This window comes from Prosopis cineraria, unplaced genomic scaffold (assembly GCF_029017545.1).
Source record: "Prosopis cineraria cultivar Desert tree isolate PC_DT_omini unplaced genomic scaffold, ASM2901754v1 PC9, whole genome shotgun sequence".
Lineage (NCBI taxonomy): Eukaryota > Viridiplantae > Streptophyta > Magnoliopsida > Fabales > Fabaceae > Prosopis > Prosopis cineraria.
The window spans coordinates 22,275,373-22,300,999 of record NW_026555340.1 but is presented as its reverse complement, the minus strand read 5'-3'; the positions used below and the strand labels follow the sequence as shown (position 1 = coordinate 22,300,999).

At 32.8% G+C, this 25,627-nt stretch overlaps 3 protein-coding genes across 7 annotated transcripts; 1 reads left to right on the top strand and 2 right to left on the bottom strand.

Annotated features, from left to right (window-relative positions):
- Positions 1-895: 895 nt before the first annotated feature.
- On the top strand, positions 896-5,235 carry LOC129320299 (protein PLASTID MOVEMENT IMPAIRED 1-RELATED 1). Of its 4 annotated transcripts, none has more exons than XM_054965680.1 (4): positions 896-977; positions 1,087-1,226; positions 1,392-3,691; positions 3,793-5,235. In XM_054965680.1, the coding sequence occupies exons 3-4, from the start codon at positions 1,392-1,394 to the stop codon at positions 4,967-4,969; spliced, it is 3,477 nt and encodes a 1,158-aa protein (XP_054821655.1). In that variant the 5' UTR covers positions 896-977; positions 1,087-1,226; the 3' UTR covers positions 4,970-5,235. The 4 variants fall into 4 exon arrangements, with proteins under 4 accessions (XP_054821655.1, XP_054821654.1, XP_054821656.1 ...); XM_054965679.1 differs by having other exon boundaries at positions 907-977; positions 1,139-1,226; XM_054965681.1 differs by lacking the exon at positions 1,087-1,226 and having other exon boundaries at positions 911-977.
- A 3,388-nt stretch (positions 5,236-8,623) lies between these two features.
- LOC129319804 (alpha/beta hydrolase domain-containing protein WAV2) lies at positions 8,624-13,193 on the bottom strand. Of its 2 annotated transcripts, none has more exons than XM_054964877.1 (8): positions 12,646-13,193; positions 11,620-11,655; positions 11,436-11,514; positions 11,255-11,309; positions 11,051-11,167; positions 9,761-9,925; positions 9,229-9,472; positions 8,624-8,857 (listed from the first exon to the last, which is right to left on the bottom strand). In XM_054964877.1, the coding sequence occupies exons 1-8, from the start codon at positions 12,881-12,883 to the stop codon at positions 8,844-8,846; spliced, it is 948 nt and encodes a 315-aa protein (XP_054820852.1). In that variant the 5' UTR covers positions 12,884-13,193; the 3' UTR covers positions 8,624-8,843. The 2 variants fall into 2 exon arrangements, with proteins under 2 accessions (XP_054820852.1, XP_054820851.1); XM_054964876.1 differs by having other exon boundaries at positions 8,624-8,931; positions 12,646-13,185.
- A 7,563-nt stretch (positions 13,194-20,756) lies between these two features.
- Positions 20,757-25,375, bottom strand: LOC129321108 (nuclear transcription factor Y subunit A-4-like). The gene is given in 6 exon segments (XM_054966841.1): positions 20,757-21,124; positions 21,126-21,442; positions 22,125-22,304; positions 22,451-22,522; positions 22,595-22,698; positions 25,066-25,375. Coding segments are annotated over 5 exon segments (717 nt in total). The 5' UTR covers positions 22,670-22,698; positions 25,066-25,375; the 3' UTR covers positions 20,757-21,051.
- Positions 25,376-25,627: the final 252 nt, after the last annotated feature.

Here is a 25,627-nt window from a genome sequence, read left to right as displayed (position 1 = left end):
AATTTTTAATAAACTGGATTTAATCAGTCATAACATTTTTCTATATTACCATATGAATTCTGTATCTTGTAAATCACATTTTCTTATATAATTATACAAAGACATGCTCTAATTTTTAGATATAAATTTTATAAATGGCTATACTATTCACATATAGAACTCTCTCTGTCCCCCCCCCCAAAACGTTAATTGCATTCTCTCTTATATAAACTTTTAACTTTTCAATAAAAATGTTTTTAAATCAATATATATAAAGTTAAAATCTATAGTGTTGGATAAAATCTAGTATATTTAATATTAAGAATTAATATCATACTAGATGGTTTTGAAATATAAGATACCCATGGATTAATAAAATAAAAATTCATTACATTTCGGCAAGAGTCAAAGCTACATACAAAACCTGACCCAAGGGTCAAAAAGAAGAGGCAAGGAAAATTGTGAACTGAATTTTCAATGTTCATATATTTACTTGTCCAAAAAAATATATTCATTTATATACATATCCAAAGAGAAATAACCCAAAAAAGATAAATTTACATGAAATTTAAATTTCATGATTACATTCTTCATTTCTTTTTCTATTTCTACTAAATATGTCATAAACATTAATTCAAATTTGGAAAGTCTTTGAACCATATGGTTTATCACTTTTTTGACTGCCTTTTTTTACCTCAAAATTTTGCATATTTTGTAAAACCCGAAAAAAGTTATATTGTTTGAGGAGCATATTTTATGATGACAGCCATAAAAACGTATGAAAATTTGGGGCATAAGAGGAAATAGATATGTCATAATATGTGGAAAAAATTATATTTTTACACGTGAAAATTCTTTTGCTTTTACATACTCCGTGGTTTTAAGTTTTTGCTTTATTCCGTTTTGAAAGAGGCAGCGGCAATTGGGGGGGGAGAGAGAGAGAGAGAGGGGGGGTGACTTGGTGAAGATAACAAGCTTTGCTCGGACGTTGCGACTCTGTAAGACTTCGTTTTCACTGCCTATTTCAATTTGCTTCGATTCTCTGTTTCTCGTCTCTCTCCAATCTCTCTCTCTTTGTTTCTCTTTCTATTTGGCTGTTTTCTAAAGAGTCAAAGGTGGATTATCTTGTTCGTTATGGAGTTTCCATTTTGAATATCAGAATGAGGGTGGTGATTTTTCGGACTGGGTAATCTAGGGTTTTCGCTGCAGCTTCTTCTGATGATCTAGTTCATCACTAACGTCATCCGGTAAATCAATTTTATTATTTCTTTCGCTTGCTGATAGAATCTGCTGGCTTTTCTTTTTTCCCCCACATGTATGCGATCATATAGACGTTGTTTTCTCCTTGTTTGTGAGGGATTTTACTTCGCTTATTCGATTTAATCTGGTTTTTATATTGTTTTGAACTGCAGATGATGTTGTCAAAAATTGAAGCTGGTAAGAAGACTGGCGAAAGTTCGAGGGATGGGAAGCTGTTAAAAGAGATTGAAACTATAAGCAAGGCTTTGTATCTGGATAAAAGATTTCCGAGAAATACTGTATCTTCTGCTAATTCTCGGTCCAAGTCTGCCGGGAAATCTCACTTACCTGAACCAAGATCAAAGCCTGCAGCTAGTAATGAAGATCCTTCACGCAAAGATAAGAAGTCCATATGGAATTGGAGACCGTTAAAGGCCTTTTCCCATATCCGCAACCGGAGGTTTGACTGTAGTTTTTCTCTCCAAGTCCATTTGATTGAAAAGTTACCTTCAAATTTTAACGATGCAAGCCTTTGTGTATACTGGAAGAGGCGGGATGGGGTTTTGGTGACCCGTCCAGCCAAGGTGGTTCAAGGCATGGCTGAATTTGAAGAGAAACTGACCTACACTTGCTCAGTGTATGGCAGTAGGAGTGGACCTCACCATTCAGCTAAATATGAAGCTAAGCATTTTTTACTCTATGCTTCTATTCTTAGTGCGCCAGAACGTGATTTGGGGAAGCATAGGGTAGACCTCACAAGGTTGCTTCCGCTTACACTGGAAGAACTAGAGGAGGAGAAGAACTCAGGGAAGTGGACTACAAGTTTTAGATTATCTGGAGTTGCCCGGGGTGCTGTAATGAATGTTAGTTTTGGGTATGAGGTGGTTGGTAATAACAATAACGCTACCAAGGACAACCATATTGTTCCTAGTGCATTGACTTCAAGGCGAGTTGGAAGTATGCCAAGTATCCCCAAGCAGTATTCTCCTCGAACTGTAGATGAGGTAAAGGATCTTCATGAGGTTTTGCCCACATCTAAGTCGGCACTGGCCAGCTCAATAGACTTCCTATATCAGAAGTTTGATGAAGAAAAGACAAACAGTCCAGTGCATGAAAAACCTGAACAGGATTTGTGCTCTGAGAATCTTGAGCAAATCAAACCAAATGTCGATCAGTTGACTGATTCTGGGAAAGAAAAATCTGAGGAGTGTGTTGGTGATGAGGAAAAATGCAGCCCAGTTCTTGGCAATCCTGAAATTAATGTCTTTCAAGAAAATGTGGAGCCAGTCCAATCTGATGATGTTAATGAAAACCTTGAAGAGTGTCAAGGTAGATTTTCTGTTGTTGATCAGGGTGTAGAATCGTCATCAAATGAACCTGATAACCTAGAGGCATCCACCACAAAGGTTCATGATTCTGATGTTGATATCCATGATACTGATAGTATCCAGTTATCTTCTGAATATGCTACCAAAAGTGACTCCTTGGGTGAGGAAAATGATGATTCTAAGGAGAAGGATGCATCAAACAAATTCACTTTTGAAGATGATGACTTTATCACTAAAGAGCTGCTCATGCAGGAATTAGAATCAGCTTTAAGCAGCATCTCAGATTTGGAGACAGCTGCACTGGAATCTCCCAAAGATGAGAAATATGCTGAAGCCAAATCTGAATATAAAATGAGAAAATCACATAGCTTGGATGATGTTACAGAATCAGTTGCCAGTGAATTTTTAAGCCTGATAGGTGCTGACCATAGCCCATTTGGTTTGAGTTCTGAAAGTGAAGCTGAGTCCCCAAGGGAGCGCCTTTTAAGGCAATTTGAGAAGGAGGCTCTGGCTGAGGGTTTTTCTTTATTTGATTTTGAAATGGGTGATGATGAAGTTGAAATTGACCATAATGGTCCTGTTGGATCCGAGCAGTGGGACTTCTCTGAGGGCCCCAGATCTTCATCACTGTTACAAGATCTGCTGCAGGAGGTTCATCCAGCTGAGTCTCAAGAAGTGAGGAGCAAACAGAGGGCTCAGATGGTAGAAGACTTGGAAACAGAAGCCTTGATGCGTGAGTGGGGTTTGAATGAGGATGCTTTTAAGCATTCTCCACCAAAAGACTCTGCTGGTTTTGGAAGTCCTATCCACTCATCACCTGAAGAGCCTATTACTTTGCCTCCTCTTGCAGAGGGGCTAGGTCCTTTTCTTCAGACAAAAGATGGGGGATTTTTACGAACTATGGATCCCTCACTTTTTAGGAATGCTAAAAGTGGTGGAAGCTTGATTATGCAAGTTTCCAATCCTGTCGTGGTACCCGCAGAGATGGGTTCTGGTGTGATGGAGATTTTGCAGCGTTTGGCTTCATTGGGAATTGAAAAGCTTTCAGTGCAGGCAAATAAGTTAATGCCTCTGGAGGATATCACAGGGAAGACAATGCAGCAAGTGGCATGGGAAGCTATGCCTCTCTTAGAGGGAACAGAGAGGTTTGTCAATCCTGTTTCAATCAATATTGCAGTGAGAATTTTTTAAAATATCCATTTCTTCACGTATGTTTCATTTATTGAATTTTGCTTCATTTATGTAGGCAATGTCTGTCACAGCATGATTTGGTGGCGGGGCAAGATACTAGTTCTGTGCAAAGGGGCTTGAAAGGAACATCATCAGGACCAAAGGCTACAAAGGCTAGTACAAGTTCATTAGGCAATCAAACAAGCTCGGAATTTGCTTCATTGGAAGATCTTGCTCCATTGGCTATGGATAAAATTGAAGCACTTTCGATGGAGGGTTTGAGAATCCAGTCTGGGATGTCTGATCAGGACGCACCATCAAACATCATTGCACAATCCATTGGGGATGTTTCAGCTCTCCAGGGCAAGGGGGCTGATATTAGTGGGTCTCTTGGCCTGGATGGAGCTGCAGGTTTGCAGTTGTTGGATCTAAAAGACAGCAGTGATGGTGTTGAATCTGTTGATGGGATAATGGGCCTATCATTAACTCTGGATGAATGGATGAGGTTGGATTCTGGTGAGATCGATGATATAGAGAATATCAGTGATCATACTTCTAAACTTCTTGCTGCCCATCATGCCAACTCTTTCGACTTCGTTCGTGGGACCTCTAAGGGAGAGAAGAAAAGAGGCAAAGGCCATGGCAGAAAGTGTGGTCTGTTGGGAAATAATTTTACAGTAGCTTTGATGGTGCAACTGCGTGATCCTCTGAGAGACTATGAGCCTGTTGGAACACCAATGCTTGCTCTGATACAAGTTGAGAGGGTGTTTGTCCCACCAAAGCCAAGAATTTACTGCAATGTGTCGGAGATAAGGAACAATAACGATGAAGATGATGAGCGTGAAACTAGTGCCAAGTCGGAGTCAAAGGATGACAAGAAAGAAGAGAGAACCTCTGAAGAGGAGGTCATTCCTCAGTTCAAAATAACTGAAGTCCACGTTGCTGGTCTGGCAACCGAGCCTGAACCCCGCAAAAAGAAGCTATGGGGAACTTCAACCAATGAAAAGTCTGGCTCCCGTTGGTTACTTGCAAATGGAATGGGGAAGAGCAATAAGCATCCAATAATGAAGTCAAAAATTACTTCTAAATCTAGTACTTTAGCTACAACAAAGGTGCAACCTGGTGATACATTGTGGAGCATATCATCTCGTATTTATGGTTCTGGAGCAAAATGGAAGGAACTGGCAGCTCTAAATCCGCATATCAGAAACCCCAATGTCATTATATCAGATACAACCATTAGATTGAAGTGAATGTAAGTTAGAGGAATGTCATTTCAGATTTTTCTTTGTTAGGTCTTATCCTTCTTGTCAGATCACGAATAAAGCAACCTTCCCTTGAAAAATTACAAGTACTGAATGACATATGGGGAATGTGAATAGAAGTAAATCAGCATTAGGCTTGTTTTTGTTTTTTCAATTTATAGAGTTGTTTGTAAGATTCCATTGCTGTATTTATGTCCTCTGGAAGGAGTGTGTGTAAATCACATTTGGATAAATTATATTGCTGTGAAAAGAAAGTCCAATGCGTAGTCTAAGGGAGCGTTTTGCCTCCGTTCCTTTTATTCCTTTCTTGGTATTGAAAAGCTAGACTCTGGTCTTGCGGCAAAAGTTCGCTTCCCCAAGATTATCCTTCATCCCTGAACAGCGTGTCGCATGTTTTACGATGAGACTAGTGGCTTGTGGGGTGAGCTCACTAAACAATACAGGAGAGAAGTAAAACTTTTTATTAACTTTCAGATTTTACATTAAATATTGATTTTTGATATTAATTTTCAAATTTTAAATTAAGGCAAAGGAGCAAAGATACTCAAAAAATAATTGACCAAGAGCATTTAGTAATTTCAAGTGAGAAAAAGTGTATAAATATTCACGAAATTATCTTTTAATGTATCTATGATCAAACTGTTAAAAATTAATAATATTGACCGTTATGTTGTGAACATAAAATTTAACAGTTAGATTATAGATGTATTGAAAAAATAATTTCATGAGCACTTGTTTACTTTTATTTATTTTAAATTATTGAATGTTTCTTTGATCAATGACTTTTTGAGTATTCTTGTTTTCGTGCCTTTTAAATTAATAGTTTATTAAAATGAGCTTGGTGTGTTTGTATAAAATTTAATACAAGTTACATATTTGCAGGCCACTTTATTGCATTTTTTATATTTTATATTGTTGACATTGAGTTGCTATAAATTAAAATTCTTGTTATTGAGTTGTTAAAAAAATTTCCGAAAACAATAAAACTGTATGGACATTCTGAATTTCTGATGCAACATTTTTGTTTAGGAAAAGACGTGACTACAAATTAAATAATCTACAAATGAAAATAAAAAATATAATTATATATCCCATCTCCTTTTTGGAAGTCTAGATTTTGATTGTGCCTTCACAAATGAGACATGGTTTATGAAAAGTTTGCGCTAACTCCAATTTCCAAGTAGTTTCATTGTTGAACAAAATCTGAAGAAAAAAGGAGTCACAAATGTAAGTAATAAATACTCTAAAAAAATTACCAAACTCGTCATCATTATATTATGTCATTATTGAGCTAGACGTTATAATGGCTTGTGTAATCACCAAAGCAATAACTACATAACGACTTTTTCAACATTTTGTCCCTATCTGGAAGTCTCCGTTATTATGAAACCGTCAGAAAAGTGAGACAATCAAACAACAAAGACTGAAATCTCAATAAAAAACAATTAAGAAAAAGAAAAATATACTCTCTGAAGGGGAGAGAAGAGGATTTATTTGCCTCGTCCTTCCATTTTATCTCTTCAATATACTTAAACACTAGCTTATAATTATCATTGCCATAGACATATTTCTAATCTTTATAAAAATTATTCAGTTTTCAGTATCATTAATTTCTAACTACTTAAGGAAAACTAGGAGCTTATTTGGTTTCTATTTTAAAAAGTAGTTTTTTTAAAAAAAATAAAAACTCATTTAAATAAATGTTTTGAATTTAATTATTTCAAAAACTATTCTATTTTTGGTTTTTAAAAGCAAAACAACATAAATATCTTAAAATTATTTTCATTTTATTTTTTATTTTCAAAATACATTACAATTGATTATTAAAAACAACAGTCATCTTGATTAACGACTATCGCAATCCATCGGCGACCATTACTATTGACCAATTTTTTAATTTGATTGTTTTAAATTAACACAATTAAATAATTTTTTTATTTGTTTTGAAAAATAATTTTAAAAATTATATTTCAAAACAATTTTTAAAAACAAAAAATGAAAGCACAACCAAACATGTCCTAAATCATTTCCACCAAATCAAACAATCAATTCATATTAAACTTGATTTATTACATTCCATTCTTGCTCTGAGCTGGATTTATGTGCTAAACTTTGAGATTTTACATTATCTACATGCCCTGTTACAAGTTTATTAATGCAAGATTTAATGACAAATGCTATCAGGTCAAATTTAAGCATGATCAAATTCAAATATTCAATTGAGGGTAAATTTAACACTTTTGCCCTACAAGGTTCAAACCTTCAACCTTATCTTTCATTTGACCCAATTACATTTGTTGATTCAGTTGCAATTTTGACTCACAAATACTATTCCAGTGTCTACCACAAAACACCTCCAATCATCTTACCAAAATAAAGATGGTTAAGATATTAATTTTATCTAAACAAAATAATTTTTTGATTTTACCCATATTTAAATATAAATTTTCATGTTTGCATTACATTCTTATAATTAATGACTTTAAATAGAAGCAATATTAGTAAGGACAAGACTTCTATATTTAATCTTATATACATACTATATTTATATTCAATCAAATTATGACAAGTTAATCTTAATATATTAACAAAATTGATAACAAGAATTTATTTTAGAATAAATAATTAATAAAAAATTCACTTCTTTATTTAATTAAAAATAAGCATACTAAATATATAAGGTTAAGTATATAAATTTTTTTTATTAGTAAAACTTAAGTAATACCCCATCAAGTGACTTGCAATAAAGACTATCTATTTTAAATAATAATAATAATAAATATATTTTTTTGTAGTAAACCATTGAGCGTTCAAAAGCTAATTCTAGCAAAAGTTCTACTACCAAAAGTTGCCGCATTTTCAAGACTCAAGCTTGAGATCTTTGATTAAGCTAATATAACTTCCTTGTTAGTTAAACAAAGAGTTTGTTGGTACAAAGACTATTTCTTCTGAAAGGAGCCTTATGACGAGCACAAGAGGGAGCATATTTTAAGAGAGAATGGACCTCATACTGAAAACTCTTTAGACACCACTATCTCATCACATGCTGGCTTCAGATGGATCATAAATGGAGTTTCCACCCCTGGACAAGGGGAGCCTCAAGATATTGAACACAAATCAATTTATGTTTCACAGATTAAAGGCACCAAGCATCCAGTATCTCTATTTGTCCATGGTGGTCCATATGCATATTAATATGCATTCATGCACCAGCAGCGAACAAGAATTAAAAAAAAAAATTGATGAAATTTTCAGATGTCTACAAGAACCGGATTCTAAATTATAAAATAAATCTAATGATAACAATCTTGTGAATTACTTCACAAAAGGATCCAATAATCACTTGATAGTGACGTCCATGAAACTCTGGCTGTAGTAGTTACCAGCAGTATGCTTTGGTTTAAAAAAAAAAAAAATTACCGGCAGTATTGCAGTTCACGAATTTTCATATCTTTCAGTTGATATCAGCATCATAATTGCATAAAAGAATATTTCCTATATTCAAATCTTATTCATAGGAAAGAATCAATTAAGACAAACAAAATAGGCAGTATGGGCAGAATAAGCGTGCATTGGAATCTATGATGTGAAAACGTCAGAAAAACAAAAAGTACAGAGACAAACCTGAGGTTAAGATACATATTAGCTTTGGCAAAACTTCATATATAATATATGTGATGTCAGAGTTCATCAGGTATCCAGAATCAATCAGGTAGCAGTACATTAAGGAAAAGGGAATCACAAATTGCCTCATCCAAGTTCTGTAAACCACAATCCAAATTGTGCCATGAAAATGTCTGACTGGGAGCAACAGTTCCACATGGCAGGCATCCGTGTCACAGAGCTCGAGGTGGGTGTAACTTCATAGGGAAGACACTGTTTGAATCCTTAGTTAGCGAATTACCATCATCGAAATAATCTACTTATAGCCAATCACCTCGCCCCAATATCTGGCAGCAGCGTAAAACAACAATGGATTGAGAATTACAAAAAAACAAAAGAAAAAAGAAACAATGGTGTTTGCTTAGAGTTGGCGTTAAAAAAGGGCAAATTTTTTGTTCACGACAATGGTTTCAATTTCATGAAGTTTAAGTAAAATCACAAAAAAAAAAAAAAGGTAAAGTCTGAAGTCTTTTGAAGGTGATGATTGGATGAAATTCATTTAACTCTTACATTCAGCTAAGGTTATCCCAATTTCCTAATTCATCCTGAAATTGAAAATGAAAATAGACTCAGAAAAATATTACCGTTATTGTCTATAGATGAACTGCTTTCCTTTTTCTCTGGAGCATGCTGTTCAAGGAAGTCCTGAATTGTTTTCCAGTAGTTATCACCACCAGCCAGCCACGTGTCCATATGCATGCCAGTAGGAAATTCCACAAAGAGACACAGACTGTTACGAGCAGCTGCCTTGGCATAAAGAACTTGCATATGTGATGGTGGGATCATCTCATCTTGCAACCCAGAGAGAAAAAGGATGGGTTGCTTAACCTGGAATTAAGATGGTACCCAAAAACAGAAAAGGTGAAGCCCAAATTTGCAAATCCAGCAAGACATAGACACAAGAAAAATAACTTAGAAGCGAAAGATTGCATGACACTTTCCGGGACAAATAAGAAATTAACATCCCTTAGAATTGAGAGGCTTTAATCACACTTCTAAACTTTACACAAGAAAATGAAAAGATGCATACCCTTATATGTGAGCGACCTACTAATTTAATCATTTATCACATCCTATATGTGCGAGAGCAAATATAAAAATAGAAGCATGCCTCACCTGGCCAACAATCTCAGCAGTATTCCATGGAGAGCGTACAAGACAGTTGAGAATTTTAAGGCCCTTAGAACTGCTTCCTCCAATAAACCACTTCAAAAAAGGTAATAAAACACCAGCCATATCCAATATTGATGTGAAAGTATTTTCCAGTATCAGTGCAGCAACCTATGATGCAGAAACATGGCCAAAAGAGTTTGTAAATTATAGATACATGAACAAACTATTGCTGAGAATAGCAAGAAGGAGTCAATCTAAATGGCAGAATCCAAGGAATCAGTTCAATAATTGACCGCAAACAAGAAATGTCGGCAAGATGAACTAATCTATTAACAACAAGGCAAAACCTCTGCTAGAAATTTCACATCATGAACACACGCCAGACAAACAAAGTGAAACTCGTTACGCATAAACAAGATAATAACATTAACTTTATAATAATTTCTTGACTATGTTAAACTGCTAAAGTTGAATATATTTAGAAAGCAAAGTTTGAAATGGACGCTTCCCTAAGTCTAGTCTAAAAAAACTGGTCCCTTGTAAACTCTTGTAAGAAATTATTAAATATTGTTCATGCCCCAAGAGCATAATGTCAGTAAAATTCTTAGAGATAAAAACTCCATCAGTAAGTAAAAATGCTTACTTATAAAAAAAACTTATCATAAAGTGAAAATGCTAAAGGAAGGAATTACAGGACCACTTTGACATGTAAAGTTACAGTTTATTAATTACAAGATTTTCAGCATTCCCACTAAAGAGTTTTCTATACAGCATTTCTAGACGGTACAACTAACTCCCAAAACAAAACTAGTAATACCATTTTTTCAGGGTGTAATAAATAGAAGTTTGAAAACTATTTTTCATCACTCTGGATCGAGTTAATTCTGTAGCAGCAGTTTTAGACGATACAATGATATTTAAAGATGAGACTATTTTTTGTTTGTTTGTTTATCGTAGGGTGGGTGCTACGAGAGGGAAGTTGGGGAGTGGCAGGGCAAGAGGAATTCAATTTCTCATGTAAAACTTATAATCCTAAATCGATTCATGAATCCATGTACAACTATAAAACTCTTGCAACTCCATGTCAGAAACCTTGTTGGAGCTACTTGATAGAGAATTGCTATAAATCCATATATAACTATTAAACTCCAGCAATTCTATTTCAGAAGCCTGGTTGGAGCTACTTGATAGAGAATTCCCATACAATTCCCACTGTAAATCTAGCAGGGAAAGTACATAGCATCTTGAAATGGGTACATTGAAAGACAAGTGCCAAGTTTACTAGACAGATACCTTATCAGGGTTATTTTTTGTTAGTACAGCTCCAACTGCACCTCCTAGTGACCTTCCAAAAACAACTATTCTAGATGCGTCAATATCAGTCCTTTGAGAAAGATGGTCCAATGCAGCCTGAGCTTCAAAATGGCAAATATTTATGAGAAAGAGTTTGACAACTAAAATAAGGGAAATTGACAAAATAAGCATGTGCGCACACACCTGAGCATCCATAGTGATACCATGCTGAGAAGGATAGCCATCACTCGCTCCATAACTGTTTTATTTGAATAATATATTAGTACCAATCTAGAGAGAGAGAAAGTTTCATGTGCACTTTAGAAGGTATGAATCTGTTGAAGACAGGGTGATGAACTAATAACATTGAGGTGCTGGCACCTACCCTCGGTATGAAAGCATGAAAATATTGCAATTTAACCGCTGCAACATTATGCGCACCATTTCAAGACGATGAGCAATATCTAAAGGCCAGTAGTCAAGGACTCTAAAAGCATATTGGACCTGATCCAGTGAAGATGCATAAATTAAAAATCAAAACATCATCCTAATCTCTATATCAAGGATACTTCCAGCATTTTCTTGGAAAAACAAAATGGTTGGACCTGTAAATGAAACATGAGAACACAAACTTCATAAGAACGACAACTATACAACAGTAAAGTGCTGAATAAACAGAAAATATCAAATAGTTCAATTGAGAGAAAACATATCAAATGCAAAAATTTGCATTATGGTGAAATAAGATTTAACCGCATCTAAGAATTTGTAGTTTCAAATATTAAACCTCAATCCGTCCATTCTGCTGTTTTGATCACTTCTGGCCTATTATTCTATTTCTAGCTTTTAGCTATACCTATTAAATTAGCACTATATGACCCAAAAATACAAAAAAAGTTAAACTAGCACAGTAGTCAAGGAAGTAAGTTTACATAGCATAGTTACAACAGTGACGAGGATCAAACTGCTTAAGACCAGAAGACATGCCACAAGACCATAGGTCATTGCCATGACAAATAATATTCAAATTCTAAAAGAAGCACATGTAAATTGGAAGGGAATCCAATTTGAGACTATTCCATTTAACCAAAACACAACAACAAATCCTGCTTCATTTAATCAGTAGCAGCCCATACCAAAATTTTCATTCCAAGCAGATAACGACTTCCCTAAATTCAGTTAACTCTAAGAAATAAAAAGCCAAATAGTACATCTTAGTTTCCAATGCATGACCCAAACAAAGCAGAAGGTAAATTATTCACCTAACCAGAACTACAACACATCAAGCCAGATTTCTCTAACCCAAAGCAAATTTGAGAAAAACGCAAATCCAAAACGATTTGTATTCATTCACTCTAGTACGAGACAACCCAAAATCTGCATGCTAGCCCCAAATTAAGTTCAAAGGCCACGAATTTAAAGCAACCCAAACTTCATATCCCTAGAACGGCCAAAACGCACATCTTAAACCCCCTCAATCAAGAACATTCATTCCCTCACCCAACTCTATTAGAATGAAATTACTTCAATTGACGACGCCAAACAAAAGGTTAACAAATAAAAAAAAAAATTCAACCCAGTAAGTCAGATCGAACCTCGGCACTCAGGGAACAGCTTGATGAACCAGGCGTGAAGACGCACACCATCGGAGGATCTGAGCCAGATGTCCTCGTAGTTGAGCCTGAGGCGAGCGGGAGTGATGGGGTAGGACCTGGTGAGGCCAGGCACGACGGGCACGTACACAAGCTTCTCCTGCAATGCGACCAGCAATGCCATGCCGGCCACCACTAACCCCCCAACTCCGTATAGAAAAATGTTCACATAGGAAACCATTCTCAAATTCTCTGATTCTCGCCAATTTTGGCGACGTCGTACACTTTGCACTTTCTTCCCACCTCGTTTTGTAGCAGAAGAAAACTGAGTCTCTTCTGTGTGTTTCTGTGAAAGCAAGTTGAGGAGAGAAAATGAGAGGGATTGGAGTTTGAAGCTGATTTCTCGGGAACGTCAAGCGAACCGGGCGAATTAGATTGTTTGTGTAGGATCACAACACAGCAAAAGGTAAGTGGAGCAACACTTTTTTTTTTTTAATTTAAAAAAAAAATTGAAGAAAGTTCTTAACTTTTTTGCCCTTCGTAGTTTTATGGATTGAAGAAAAGCTCAAGTTTGATGGTAAGCTTAAACTATTGAAGCAATGCAAACCTGAGAGCAACTTTAGCACTTTAAACTGAAATCTAGTTGTTATTTTGGGTACAGAATGAAATATTAGCTTTTTTTTTTTTATTGCTCTTGTTGTCATACTCTTATACTCCGAAAATTGACCTGACATTAAACATAAACATTTCTTTTAATATTATGTAATGAGAGACGTGTGTTCCGATATACTCACCCCTATCGATTAAAATATTAGTTATTTGAGTGTTGCAAACAAGATGACAATGCAAATTGTCATTCATTTATCTTGCATTTGTCCTAAAAATTAGGAAAGTATTTTTGTGCATTTAAAAAACAATATTGATTGTAATTTGGTCTTTGTCTGACGGTAAAATGTACTTTTTATCTTTAGCAGTTTTCTTTAAGACAAAAATTCTAGGGTGCTAAGCAATGACAAAGTGTATTTTCCGATACTCATATCATGTGAAATCCAAAAAATGAGTTTATTTACAGCTTGTGAAAAGGACCAGCTCATTATTTATTTTTTAAATACATACAAAATGTTTAAACAAAATCACGATTATCTTGAGATTATATAATTGGAAAAGACTTTTTACCCGTTTCATAGGATTACAAGCATAATTTTCTAACCCTATATTTTTTTTTTCTGGATCGATCAAAATATAAAATATTTTTTAAAAGTCTCACTTAGTCCAAAATAAAGAACATTGGTTATTTTTTATAATTATTTTTTAACTATACCCTTACTTCATTTATTACTTTATTTAAAAAAATAATATATTAGAATTTTAATTAATATTATCAAAGTTCTTATATAGAATATTTAATGAGGGTATAATTAAAAAGATATATAAATTTTTAAAAAATTAAGATTTTAATTAATATTTTTTTAAAACCATGAATTAGTTACCAATACCCTAGATTTTGGTCCAAAGGGAGGATAAATATTTAGGTAAATCGGATGCATCATGTCATTTGTAATCTATTCAATTAAAATATTTTAAATTATCTAAATAAAATCTCACTTGACATTTTTTAAATTGGTTTTATTTTTATTTTTATAATAAAATACATATTTGATTTCTTATTTTTTCTCTCTCTACTATCATTAATATTAGAATGAATTTATATTTAATTAACTCTATATAAATGTCATGTTTTTATTGGACAGATTATAAATAATGTGATATACCTAATCTATCTAAGCATCAGTGATTTTAAAATTGGCCGAATCGTACAGTTGAATCAATCCGACCATCGATCGATCTGAATTTTGATTCGGCCAATGTATGAAAACTTTTTTGAAGGTTGAGTCAGGTTGGGCCATTTCAGACTGGTGGTTGAACTGGGAATCGGATCTGATTTTCAAGAACCAAACTGTTCAAAAAAACTTTTTTTATTTTTTTATTGATTTTTTTTAGGAAATGACCAATTTTTTTAATCATTTAATATTATGTTGTATCATGTGACTTATTAAGTTATGATAAACTTGAAATATTTGACTTTCTTTAAGTTAAGTAACAATTTCACATTTATTTCTGATATTTAAATTATTATATACATATATAATTTTTTAATTTAATTATTATGCCACCAGTTTAACCGTTGGTCCAACCTGATTGAATCATGCGAACCGTGAATTATTAACCTTTTTGGTTCAATATCCAATTCGATTCTAAAAACATTGCTAAGTATTTCTCACAGAGGGAATAAGATTTAGTCAAAAGTCAGATGTTTTATTTATATAATAAATGAATTATCATTTAGCACAATTTATCCAATCACTCTAAGTTTGTGTGCAAGAATTCTAATCATTAATATCAGTATTCAAGAATGCTTTAATGAAATAGTATTAATAGTATAAATTAACAAAGTTGTTAAAGATTCCGACCATTTATTGCCGATGAAGATGAGGACAGCATCAGAATAAATGAACACTTATTCATGCAAGGAGGATTTGAAGTTCGAAGAATTTGCCATAATTAACTATAAAGTTGAGTATAAATTACGACGCACATATTCTAAATATTGTTTTCTGAGGAAAATTGTCCCAGATATTGTTAAATATGTACTGAAAAATTATTAGACAGCTCATTTAATTTGAATTTAAAGTAAATCACTAACTTATCATTTAATTTTTTTCAACTATTTCAATTAATTATTTAAAATTTGTTCTTTTTTAATTTATTTGTAAAGTCTCATATATATATATATATATATATATAATTAAAATAAGGAGAATGACAGCTAAGTTCAAATGAAACCAATTAATTTAAGTCTTTACCATTTTTAGAGTGCCATTCTTTGATCATTCAATGATAATAAATTTAATACTCTTAAAGATTTGCAAATTCAGTTTTTAATTCTACAATTTTATTATGATGCATTTGTAATTTATTTTTTAAATTTTGACAACATTAAAGGATAAACAATAAATAATGAAGAAATGAAGGATTTATTTATTTTATTGATAACTAGGCAGAAGGCAAAGAATAAAAAATAGACTTGATATTTTTTAATATTAAAGATAAACATTCATGTTTCTTGTTAAAACTTAAAAAATAAGTTGCAAAATGCATACAACAAAATTGCAAACTTAGAAGTCAAATTTGTAAATTCTTAAAGCTGTTAGATTTAATGATATTCAACATTAAAGATGGACATTTTTATTCCCTATTAAAATTAGGAATGTAAGTTGCAAATATATAACAATAAAATTGTAAAACCAAGAGCCAAACTTGTAAATTTTTAAAACTATTAAACTTAATAATTCTCAATATTAAATATGAACATTTATATTTTTTGTTAAAATTTAAAAAATAAATTACAAATACATCATAATAAAATTATAAAATTAAAAGCCGATCTTACAAATCTCTTCAAATCTTTGTTGGACTTATTATTACTAAAGAATTAAGGGACTTTGTTGGTGAGTTTAGATTTAAATTAATTAATTCTCTTATAACTTAACTGTCCTTCTCCCATTAAAATATTCATTTTGAAAAAAAAAATGGGGCAATAAAGATAAGGAATATACACACGTACATAGAAAGAAAGGTAACTGTTTACTCATTCTCATATGTCCATTTAATTATCCATTTAATTTAATAATGTAAGATTGCTTATCGTGACATTAATACTAGTAAATAATATATTTATTTTAATGTCATAATCAATAACATGTTAAATCAAATAAATAATTAAATGGACAAATGAGATTAGATATTGAATAAGAATATGAAAGGATTCAAATCCTTTCATTTAATGCTATATTTTGTTTGTGAATTCATTTCATATAATTTCAATCCATCCTCTAATTTACCAATCATTTTAATCATTCTCGCATGCATGTTTTCCTACACCAATAACTCTGCTTTTTTTTTGGGATAAAAAATTATTTTATTTCGTTAATTTTAGAATAACCAGTCTTTACTTAATGATAACAAATATATGACAAATGAAACAAGCGTGTGTGCGCGCGTGTGAGAGAGAGAGAGAGAGCGCGCGCGAGCGAGCTTGATCACTTTAATCACATCATTAATAAATGAAACGAAGATAAGCATAGAAGCTGAAAAGTGAAAACCGTCATATAAAACATAAATTGGACTAATAATCACTGCATTGATACTCCAATTATCATATGGGTTTAGTATAGTTCTCTTATTTTCCTTTTAAATACTCATCCTCCCTAATTTATAAAATATTTTTAAAAATAATTCAGTATCTCAAAATATAATATACTTTTTTTAAAAAAAATAAAGTTTCATTAATTATAATTGTTTCAATATTACCCTTCCCTTTTTATTATATTTTATCTTCCTTTATTTAATATTTTACAAATAAAATTATATTGGATGAACGATATTTTTTAAAAATTTATATTTGCATTTTTAAAAGTAAGACTGTAAAGTATATTTAATAAATTTTATTAATATGCACAATTTTATTAAAAAGTTTCTTGCTCTCTCCGTTAAAAAATGTAAGGTATTTTTTGAGGATGTAAATGTTCAAAAATATAAGACATTTTTAGTTTTTTAATATGTAATCATTGCCTTTTTTTTAAAAATGCCCCTATTGATAAAAGACTTTATATTTATTGTAGGGTATTTAATATGGATAAATAGAAAAGATAAGGTTAGTTTGAAAATAAACAACTACTTTATTGAAGGGTAAGATTTAGTTAAAAATATCTTACATTTTTAAACAAAAGGACTATAAATTAGGATAAGAGGGTGTATTTCCTTACTATCAACTATACCCTATTTAAAAGGATAAAGATACAAATTTGGCCCTCAACTATTTTTTTAGGAGTATTGGGTAACCTATATTATAAGATGGTGTGACATAAATTTTTAACTTTTAAAAACAGAACATCCAACATCCTTCATTAATTTTTATTTAATGAACATTAACTTCCTATGTGGGGCCAATAATTTTTTTTTTACTAAAATGACACATGGCATTCTATCTCAGCAAAGAAAGGTACAAATCTAGCCATGAATTATTATTTTGAAGAGTACTGGATAGCTTCTATTATTAAAAACGAACCATCTAACACCTTTCTATCAATTTTGACCAAATGTTATTTATTTTCAGATTTATAGGATCTATAATACATTAATCTCTCTAATCTTCTTGCCTTCATTTTCAGTCTCATCTCGAGAAAAAAAGGTTTAAAGAATTATTATTTAAAGACATTCACAAAAACAATGCCAATAAAGTAGAAGAAGATATGAACAAGGTTTTGTTTAAACCTCTGTGGCATTTCAAGCGAAGTAGCAATTTGAATTGCGATACTACTACGCATAGGAGAAGCTTGATTCAAACCTAATTTAGCCACAAATTATTTTTATAAAAAATGAAGCAAATGAATTAAGCTTCTCCTGTGCGTAGTAGTTTCGCAAGTCAAATTGCTACTTTGCTTGAATCACTGCAGAGATTTAAACAAAACCTTATGTTCTTATTCTTTTTTTACTTCTATTTCATTGGCATCGTTTTCTTGAATGTCTTCAAATAAAAACTTTTAAACCTCTTCTTCTTGAGTTAAGACTAAGAATGAAGGTAAGAAGATTAGAGAGATTGATGTGTTGTAGGTCTCATGAGTCTAAAAATAAATAACATTTTGTCAAAATTGATGGGAAAGTTCCCTTAAAAAAATGTCACAGCTAGATTTGCACTTTTATTTGTTAAATTGAAGTGCCACGTGTCATTTCAGTTAAAAATTTTTGAGCTCCGTATGAGAAGTTAACATCGATTAAATAAAAATTAACAGCGGCCACTGGATACTCTGTTTTTTAAAGTTAAAAATTCATTTCACACTACCTTATAGTATAAGCTACCCAATACTCTTAAAAAAATAGTTAAGGGCCAAATTTGCCCTTTATGCTATTTAAAATATTCACATTTATAGGCTCTTAAAGGGTAAGACTCTAAAACATGGCAAATTCAGTTGGCTTTTAAACAATAAGTTCAGGAGTGTTTGGGATCTTAAATTTATTTTTTATGCTATATTTCTCTTCAACTTTTGAAAACAGTGCAATCAACTCTCATCATTAACAGAAGTTAAATTTAATTATTAGTTGACTAGAAAATAATAGAAAGGGACTTCAAAAATTACAAAAAAAAAAGGATCAATAAATTATAATAAATGATCCAAAAGTCACAATCAAGGATAAAAAATTATATAAAAGGACCAATAAAATTTTACCGATAATTTTTTTACTCAATTAACAATCAAAATTAATTTTTATTAATATTAGAAACTGGATTGCACTTTTTCAAAAATTAAATGGAAATATTACTTAAAAAATAAATTCAGGATTCCTGATGCTCCTGAATCTATAGCTTTGAGTTTAATTTATTCTTTTACCTTTTAAACAATTGCTAGTATGAGAGTTTGAGTTATAAAATTATGAGATTTAATTGTCATTAATTCCTGATATGCAATAGTGACTTTTGTATTTGTAGCTATCTAAATTCATTTATGTAGCTCATCTCTCAACAAAATTTTCAAAAAAAAAATTAGACCTAATTGTTATCCTCTCCAAAAAAAAAAAAAAAAGTTTGAAACTTACCCTACATCATACTATGATACTATGATATATTGTACTTCATATAAATTATAACCTGCTAAAAGTGTTATGCTCCCTCCTATTCTGAGTATAGGAACTGTTTTAGTAAAAAAAAATATTTCATAAATGAGACAAAATGAATGTAACCTTATATAAATGTTATTCGTTCATTTATTAAAACAAAAATTGTATTTCAAAAAACATAATTTGCCTTGTCATGTTTAAGAGTTGTTTGGTGGGCGCTGGCTGCTAAACTGAATTACCAATCAAAACAAGCTTCCTAGAATTCTATCTCTAACACAATAAATAGTAAAAAAGAAAGCAACAAGTAGTCATCTTTCATTTTCTCATTCCTTTACCTTCCTTCTATTTTGTTGTCTTCTTTCTACGTCTACAACTCCGAGCAATGCTACAAGATGGCCTTGAATACTTTTTCCCAAAAAACAAAAAAAAAGTAAAATATTTACAAATTAATTACCAACAAGATCTTTTCATTAAAGACATAATTCAATGAAAGGGTGCTTTGTTTTAACTTGATGACACAAAATCAATTTATAATGGGGCCTCAAGTTTGAGTAATAAGATATGCTTATATGCAGTTTGAGTTAAATAAAAATACCAAAAGAATCCTTGAAATACTCATAATACCGGCATTAATAATAATGATCGCATACAAAGAATTCAAATAGTCTACATGAATGGCTGTGTTCTCATATTTTCCAAAATACCAAGGGGTTAAAAAAAAAACAGTTAAAACCAACATACTTGTGATACAAAAGTCTTGAGAACTTGTCAATAATCTTGCAGCCTAATAACATGTGAACTTCCCTATAAGTGAAAAGTCACCAAGTTCAATCCTAATTGCAACTTAGATCATTAGTGCTTACTCCTCTAATTAAAAAAATAAAAAATCTTTGTCCATTGTTTCATATAAACGTCACGTAACTTACAAATTGAATTAACAACCTTGCTTGTCGAAAAGCCTATATTGCTTAATCACTATCATAGCGTGTTAAAGAAGTGCTCATTGATTAACAGCTTTGTCCATTGTTTACCTCTTCGTCGGCTCATACAAGCCACAAAAACTAAAACCAGACTTGAGACCTGTTATAACACAAAATCTGTAATAAAAACTGCACTATTATTGACAAATATTTTATACTTTCTGTTGATTGATTCATTAAAAATTTAAAATACTTAAAGAGAGAGATAAGGTGATGGAGAAGGGGAATCCTCCATAAAATCCACATCGTGCAAAATAAGATTATTATTTGTTACATTATGTCTGACTTAGCTCCTAAAGTATTTTGAGAGATCATAGTTTTATCAGTCACACTTCAATCTCCTACTTTCTTCATTTAATGGGCAAAAGGGTCAAAGCTTTAATCTTTCACCATCTTCAACCTGTCTTGACCCTCTTTCATCCAAGACTCCAACAGCAAATTGTTTTAAGGTTTCAGTAATAATAAAGACGTCGAATGGAAGATATATAAAATAGAAGAAAAGACGTCCTATGAAACCACACACGGTTGTCAGATGACATAGATAGATCACAATCTTAAGTTTGTACGTCACAGCAACTTAAAGATACACAGCAAAGAAGTGCTGCTAAAGTTCTCCAGTTTTTTTTTTTTTTTTTTGCAGGGTCTAGTATAATAAAAACACCATTTCTGTGACACCTTAAAACAGAAAAAGTAGTAAAGTGATGAAGCCAAGGATGATTTGCCTGACCAGTGGAGAACAGATATTTTTCGTCTATCAGCCCTCACCGGACAATTGGTGCGCGTTGCTGGGTCCTGCCAAAGGTGAGTCCACCACTGCATTGTGATGCACTGCCCATGTTTGGAGAGTTTCCCAGGAACGTATACTCCGGCTGCCTAAAATTGACATTGTTACTGGATCCACTTGTCATGTCAGAGCAGGTTGAGATAGAAGATGCATTTTCACCTGTGCCGGTCCTTGAGGGATGAATAATTTCCACTTCAGATGCATCTTTCTTTTGATACAAGTTGACAGAGTCTGAGCCAGAATTGGCACTCGTCACAACTTGTGCATTGGATTGTTGAAGCTGTCTGGTGCTGAGAAAGCGACCTCCAGATCCCCTAACCCGGTTCAAAGCATGGCGATGCCGAGACTCGTGAAGGTATGGCTGCAATCATTTTCAAAAAGAGCAAAATCAGTGAAGCAAACTCAGTTTCTTCCCCTTGTCCAATGCAGACATGGAAAAGTAAGCACCTTGCAGCACCTCTGAAAAACAGATTCCACATCTTCTATAACAGAAAATAAAAACACGTTTATAGAATAATGAAATTAAAGTCAGATTCCTAGGTTCTAGAGCACAACGGCAATAGTGCAATATATATATAACTGACCTCACCTAATCAGATAAAGCTTGTTGCTGGATATCCTAATATTCTTTTGCAGTAGGCGATAGCAAAATAACCTTATACTTGACTAGCACAGGTTCTGTCTAAATTCCAACTCTACCACACCATGCAGAGGAGTACAGGCATATGATACATGGATATCTAATTTTTGAGGTACTTGGAAATTTATTTATAGAAAATTTGAGTTTGACATATGAAAGTAATTTGACAAAAATCAGCATCTGTGCATGCATCTTATAAAATTCAGGTTCGTATGATTCGTTATATCCAAACACTTGAGAAAATAAGATTTCCATGTACCAAACACCTTTATGGGTTCTAGGGCCCAAAAAAATACCTTTTTTTTTCTCTCAAAGGAATAACATGGTAATAATTGTCGTACAATTTTCACACTCTATATCAAACGGTAGAGAAAGATGACAAGTGTACACACAAGGAATTTACCTTTCGGCTTTTGATGAGTTTGTTTTGAGCCTCAAGCTTTGCTCGTGACTGTCGCCTTCTCAGTATTCCATGGTATTGTTTTGCATTGACATAAATGGGCCCATCTTCTGCAAGATCAAGTGGTAATGCAACTCTTGTAGATGCAAGCCCCAACATTTGTGGAACCATTTGGGGTTGATTCTGGTAATAGCAAAATCAAACTCCAAGAGTTATCAAATTAACCAATGGCATAATAAAATTTTCACAAACAAAACCAAGTGGCACAAATTGCTTGGTAATATAATGTACATATAAAAAACCTAAAAGATGTACTGAACAGAACTTACAATAGCCTGTGATCCATAAGACACTAGAGAACTGCCATAAAAAGGATCGCCATATGGATAAGGAACGTGAGCCTGAGATAGGATGAAAACTTGTTAATGACTCAATGAGCAAGCAACAAACCCATGAACTGTAACTTCACCTACCATTGAGTGATTAGAATCAAGGTTCGAACAATTGACGTCAGGATCAGTATGATTCAATGACAGAAACGGCTTCATTGAGCTTTCCACAAACCCTTTAGTAAGATCTTGACCAGTGAAAATAGATTCATGTTAGATCAGCCTAGAGGAGAAGTGAGGCCAGAAACATCTTTAAAAAAATGTTTATGAAGTGCTTGACAGGTAAGGGTAACAACACCGCAGACTACAGTAAAAGGCACATTTGTATACAACAAAGGAACAATAGATTAAAGACAATCACAAAAAAGCAAAGTTTTTGCCAATGATCTGATAGGAGCCATGTGTTATCTGATAATACATTTTTACTTAATGTGAAGCCATAGAGACCAAGCTATCCCCATTCAGTAACAAATAGGAACGTTTTTTCTTTGTAAAATCCAGCAACGTTTTACCCTAATCAAATACATTTGTGCTACAAATGCACAAAAGAACAGCGAAAAGGATACACCATATGGAGATTTGGCAGCATTGTAAACTCAAGTGGAAAGTTGTTTCTGGATAAGAACACAACACAAATTAGGAAAAAGATCTCTTTGAGCTCTACGAATTTGCAACTAAACCTCATATGAAGTCTTGGTTTTCCTTTCAAGGAGCAAATTTTCTCTAATAGGGGATTGAAAAAGAAAAATTTTGTGGGAACTTAGATGAACACTCATCCAAAGGATCAAATATCCAAATTCTACCATAATAAGGAAAAAGTTCTGCAAAGGGATTCTGCCATAAATTTTTCCCATTATTCAGGATTATAAAACTAAAAATTTCAAGCTATAGAAGCTGTAGATGTGGGAAATGATTAGGGAAAAAACTTGAATTTGGTATTCTGCATATTCTAATGCAATCTGTAACCAGAAAAAAGGCAGCAAAACAGGTAAAACATAGAAAGTAGGAATACCAAAAATGATTATAAGCTATATGAGTTTTCTATTTTCAAGTTTCAACACCAAGATCAAAGCATAAATACAACCAAGTCATGGAAGGTACAGACATGAAAGGAAGAAAGGTTAGAAATTCCTAAACATCAACCATGTTGCCATGGAAAGTCCAAAAATTATGGATTCTGTTACATAATTGCTTGATTATGTAACAAAACATACAAGCTTACATATAAATAATCAGATATTGGTGAAGTTAGACCATAATCTAAGTTAAACCATATATTATAATATAAGTTTGACGTTGATTAAAATGATTATTAATAAAACTGATTAATCACAAGCCATAGGACTGCAAAATTAGCACCTATTATTTTCACTTTCATAACTGTTATCAAAATGATTGCCACTAATTAATGTTGTGCTAGGCTTTTTACCAGTGTACAAAAGATTACATCAAGTTGATTCTAATTCCAAGAAGATAGAAAATGTTGAAAATTAGAGTGTAAAATATAGCAACATTAGAAGATATTAAACAAAACAAAGGCTTTTCAGGATGAGGTATTACTTACCATGTCATTAAAAACAGTGTTACAGCTTTTTAATTCTTAAAGCCTTCAATCAAGTTCTACAAAAAGATCATATCATTAAAAAATCAGACAAACAATGAAATCTGCTCAAAGACGTATTCTTAGGGAGGGCATATAGTTATTGTACCAGAATTGAAATAAATTTATGACCCAGAAGATTATCTACATTTCTAATTGTGGTAAATAGAAGGAACCAATTCTCCAGTCATGAACTGGCATTCAAAAGAGTTCAAGAACAAATTTTAACAAGTTTCCTTCTTTTATCATTCAGAAATTAACAAGGAGACTAAAATAGAAAGACGTGCCCTTAAGAGGCAATGTACGGTATAAGAATTCTGTATATGACATAAAACTCTATGATAATATTGCAAAATTGTCTGGATATTGTGGCTTCATGGCAGCAAAGCAATCTGAGACCAATAAATCCCAAAACTCAAAATGCAAGGATTGACCATAAAGTCAAACATAGTTCTAATCATAAGATCATCAGAGAAGCAGAATACCCTAACAAGGGAAAGAAACATGAAAAGAAACGAAAAACTCAGAAATGGCAGATCAAAATCCTTTCTTACTCACAGAATGACCACAACTGAATGAGAAGAGAAGATCAACAGAACAACAGTAAAACTGTACCTTAATACTAAAAATTCTCAGACACCTAAACAACATCAGCTGACCTCAAGCTTCACATGCAAACAGTAAAGAGCAATCATAATAAGCCTAACTCCTCGGATCACATGTATGTTGTTCATAAATAACTGGAGAAGAGAGAAAAAGACAAAGTACAGACTCCCACAATGCATGTAAAAGAAAGAGAAAGAAAAAAAATACTAAGAAAAAATAAACAAAAAGTAAAAGAGATAAAAAGGGAGGAATAAAAGAGAAGAGGTCATGAAGCAATGGAAAAGGTGAACAGTGTGGGAAGGGGATATGATACGAGGCAGAATGAACAAGAGAGAGAGAAGAGAGATACCTTTGGGATCTGCTTAGTGGTGGTATGAAGAAGCAAGAAATAGAGCTGCTGGGTTGAACTCGGGCATGTCTCCTCCGTTGAAACCCTCACCACACCCAAAGCCAATCTCTCTTTCTCTCTCACTCACACGCAGAAGTTTTCTCTCTTGTCTCTCTCTCTCTCTCTCTCTCTCTGTCTGATGAGTCTCGCGCTTTTGATCTTTGGGTCTGCTGAAACACACTTACTCACTCTGCCTATAAATACTGCCAATGAGGAGATCACACAAAACCCACCAGCTGCAGGTCCACCATTGTCACCACCTCTTTCTCACTCTTTCTCTCATCCACCTGGATTCTTTCTAAATTTTTCATGACTTAAAAGCTTATAGTATTGCTTTATTTTTTTTTTTTTTCTCGACTTTTTTTTAAAAAAAGAAAGCAAGCAAACGTCTTCAGCACAATTAACGTGCCAAGGTTGACAGATATTGTTGTGAAAGTATTACTAAAAATTTATATATTAAAAATAATAAAAATAAATAATAATGATATAATATAACAAACATTACATATTTTAATTTATGTAA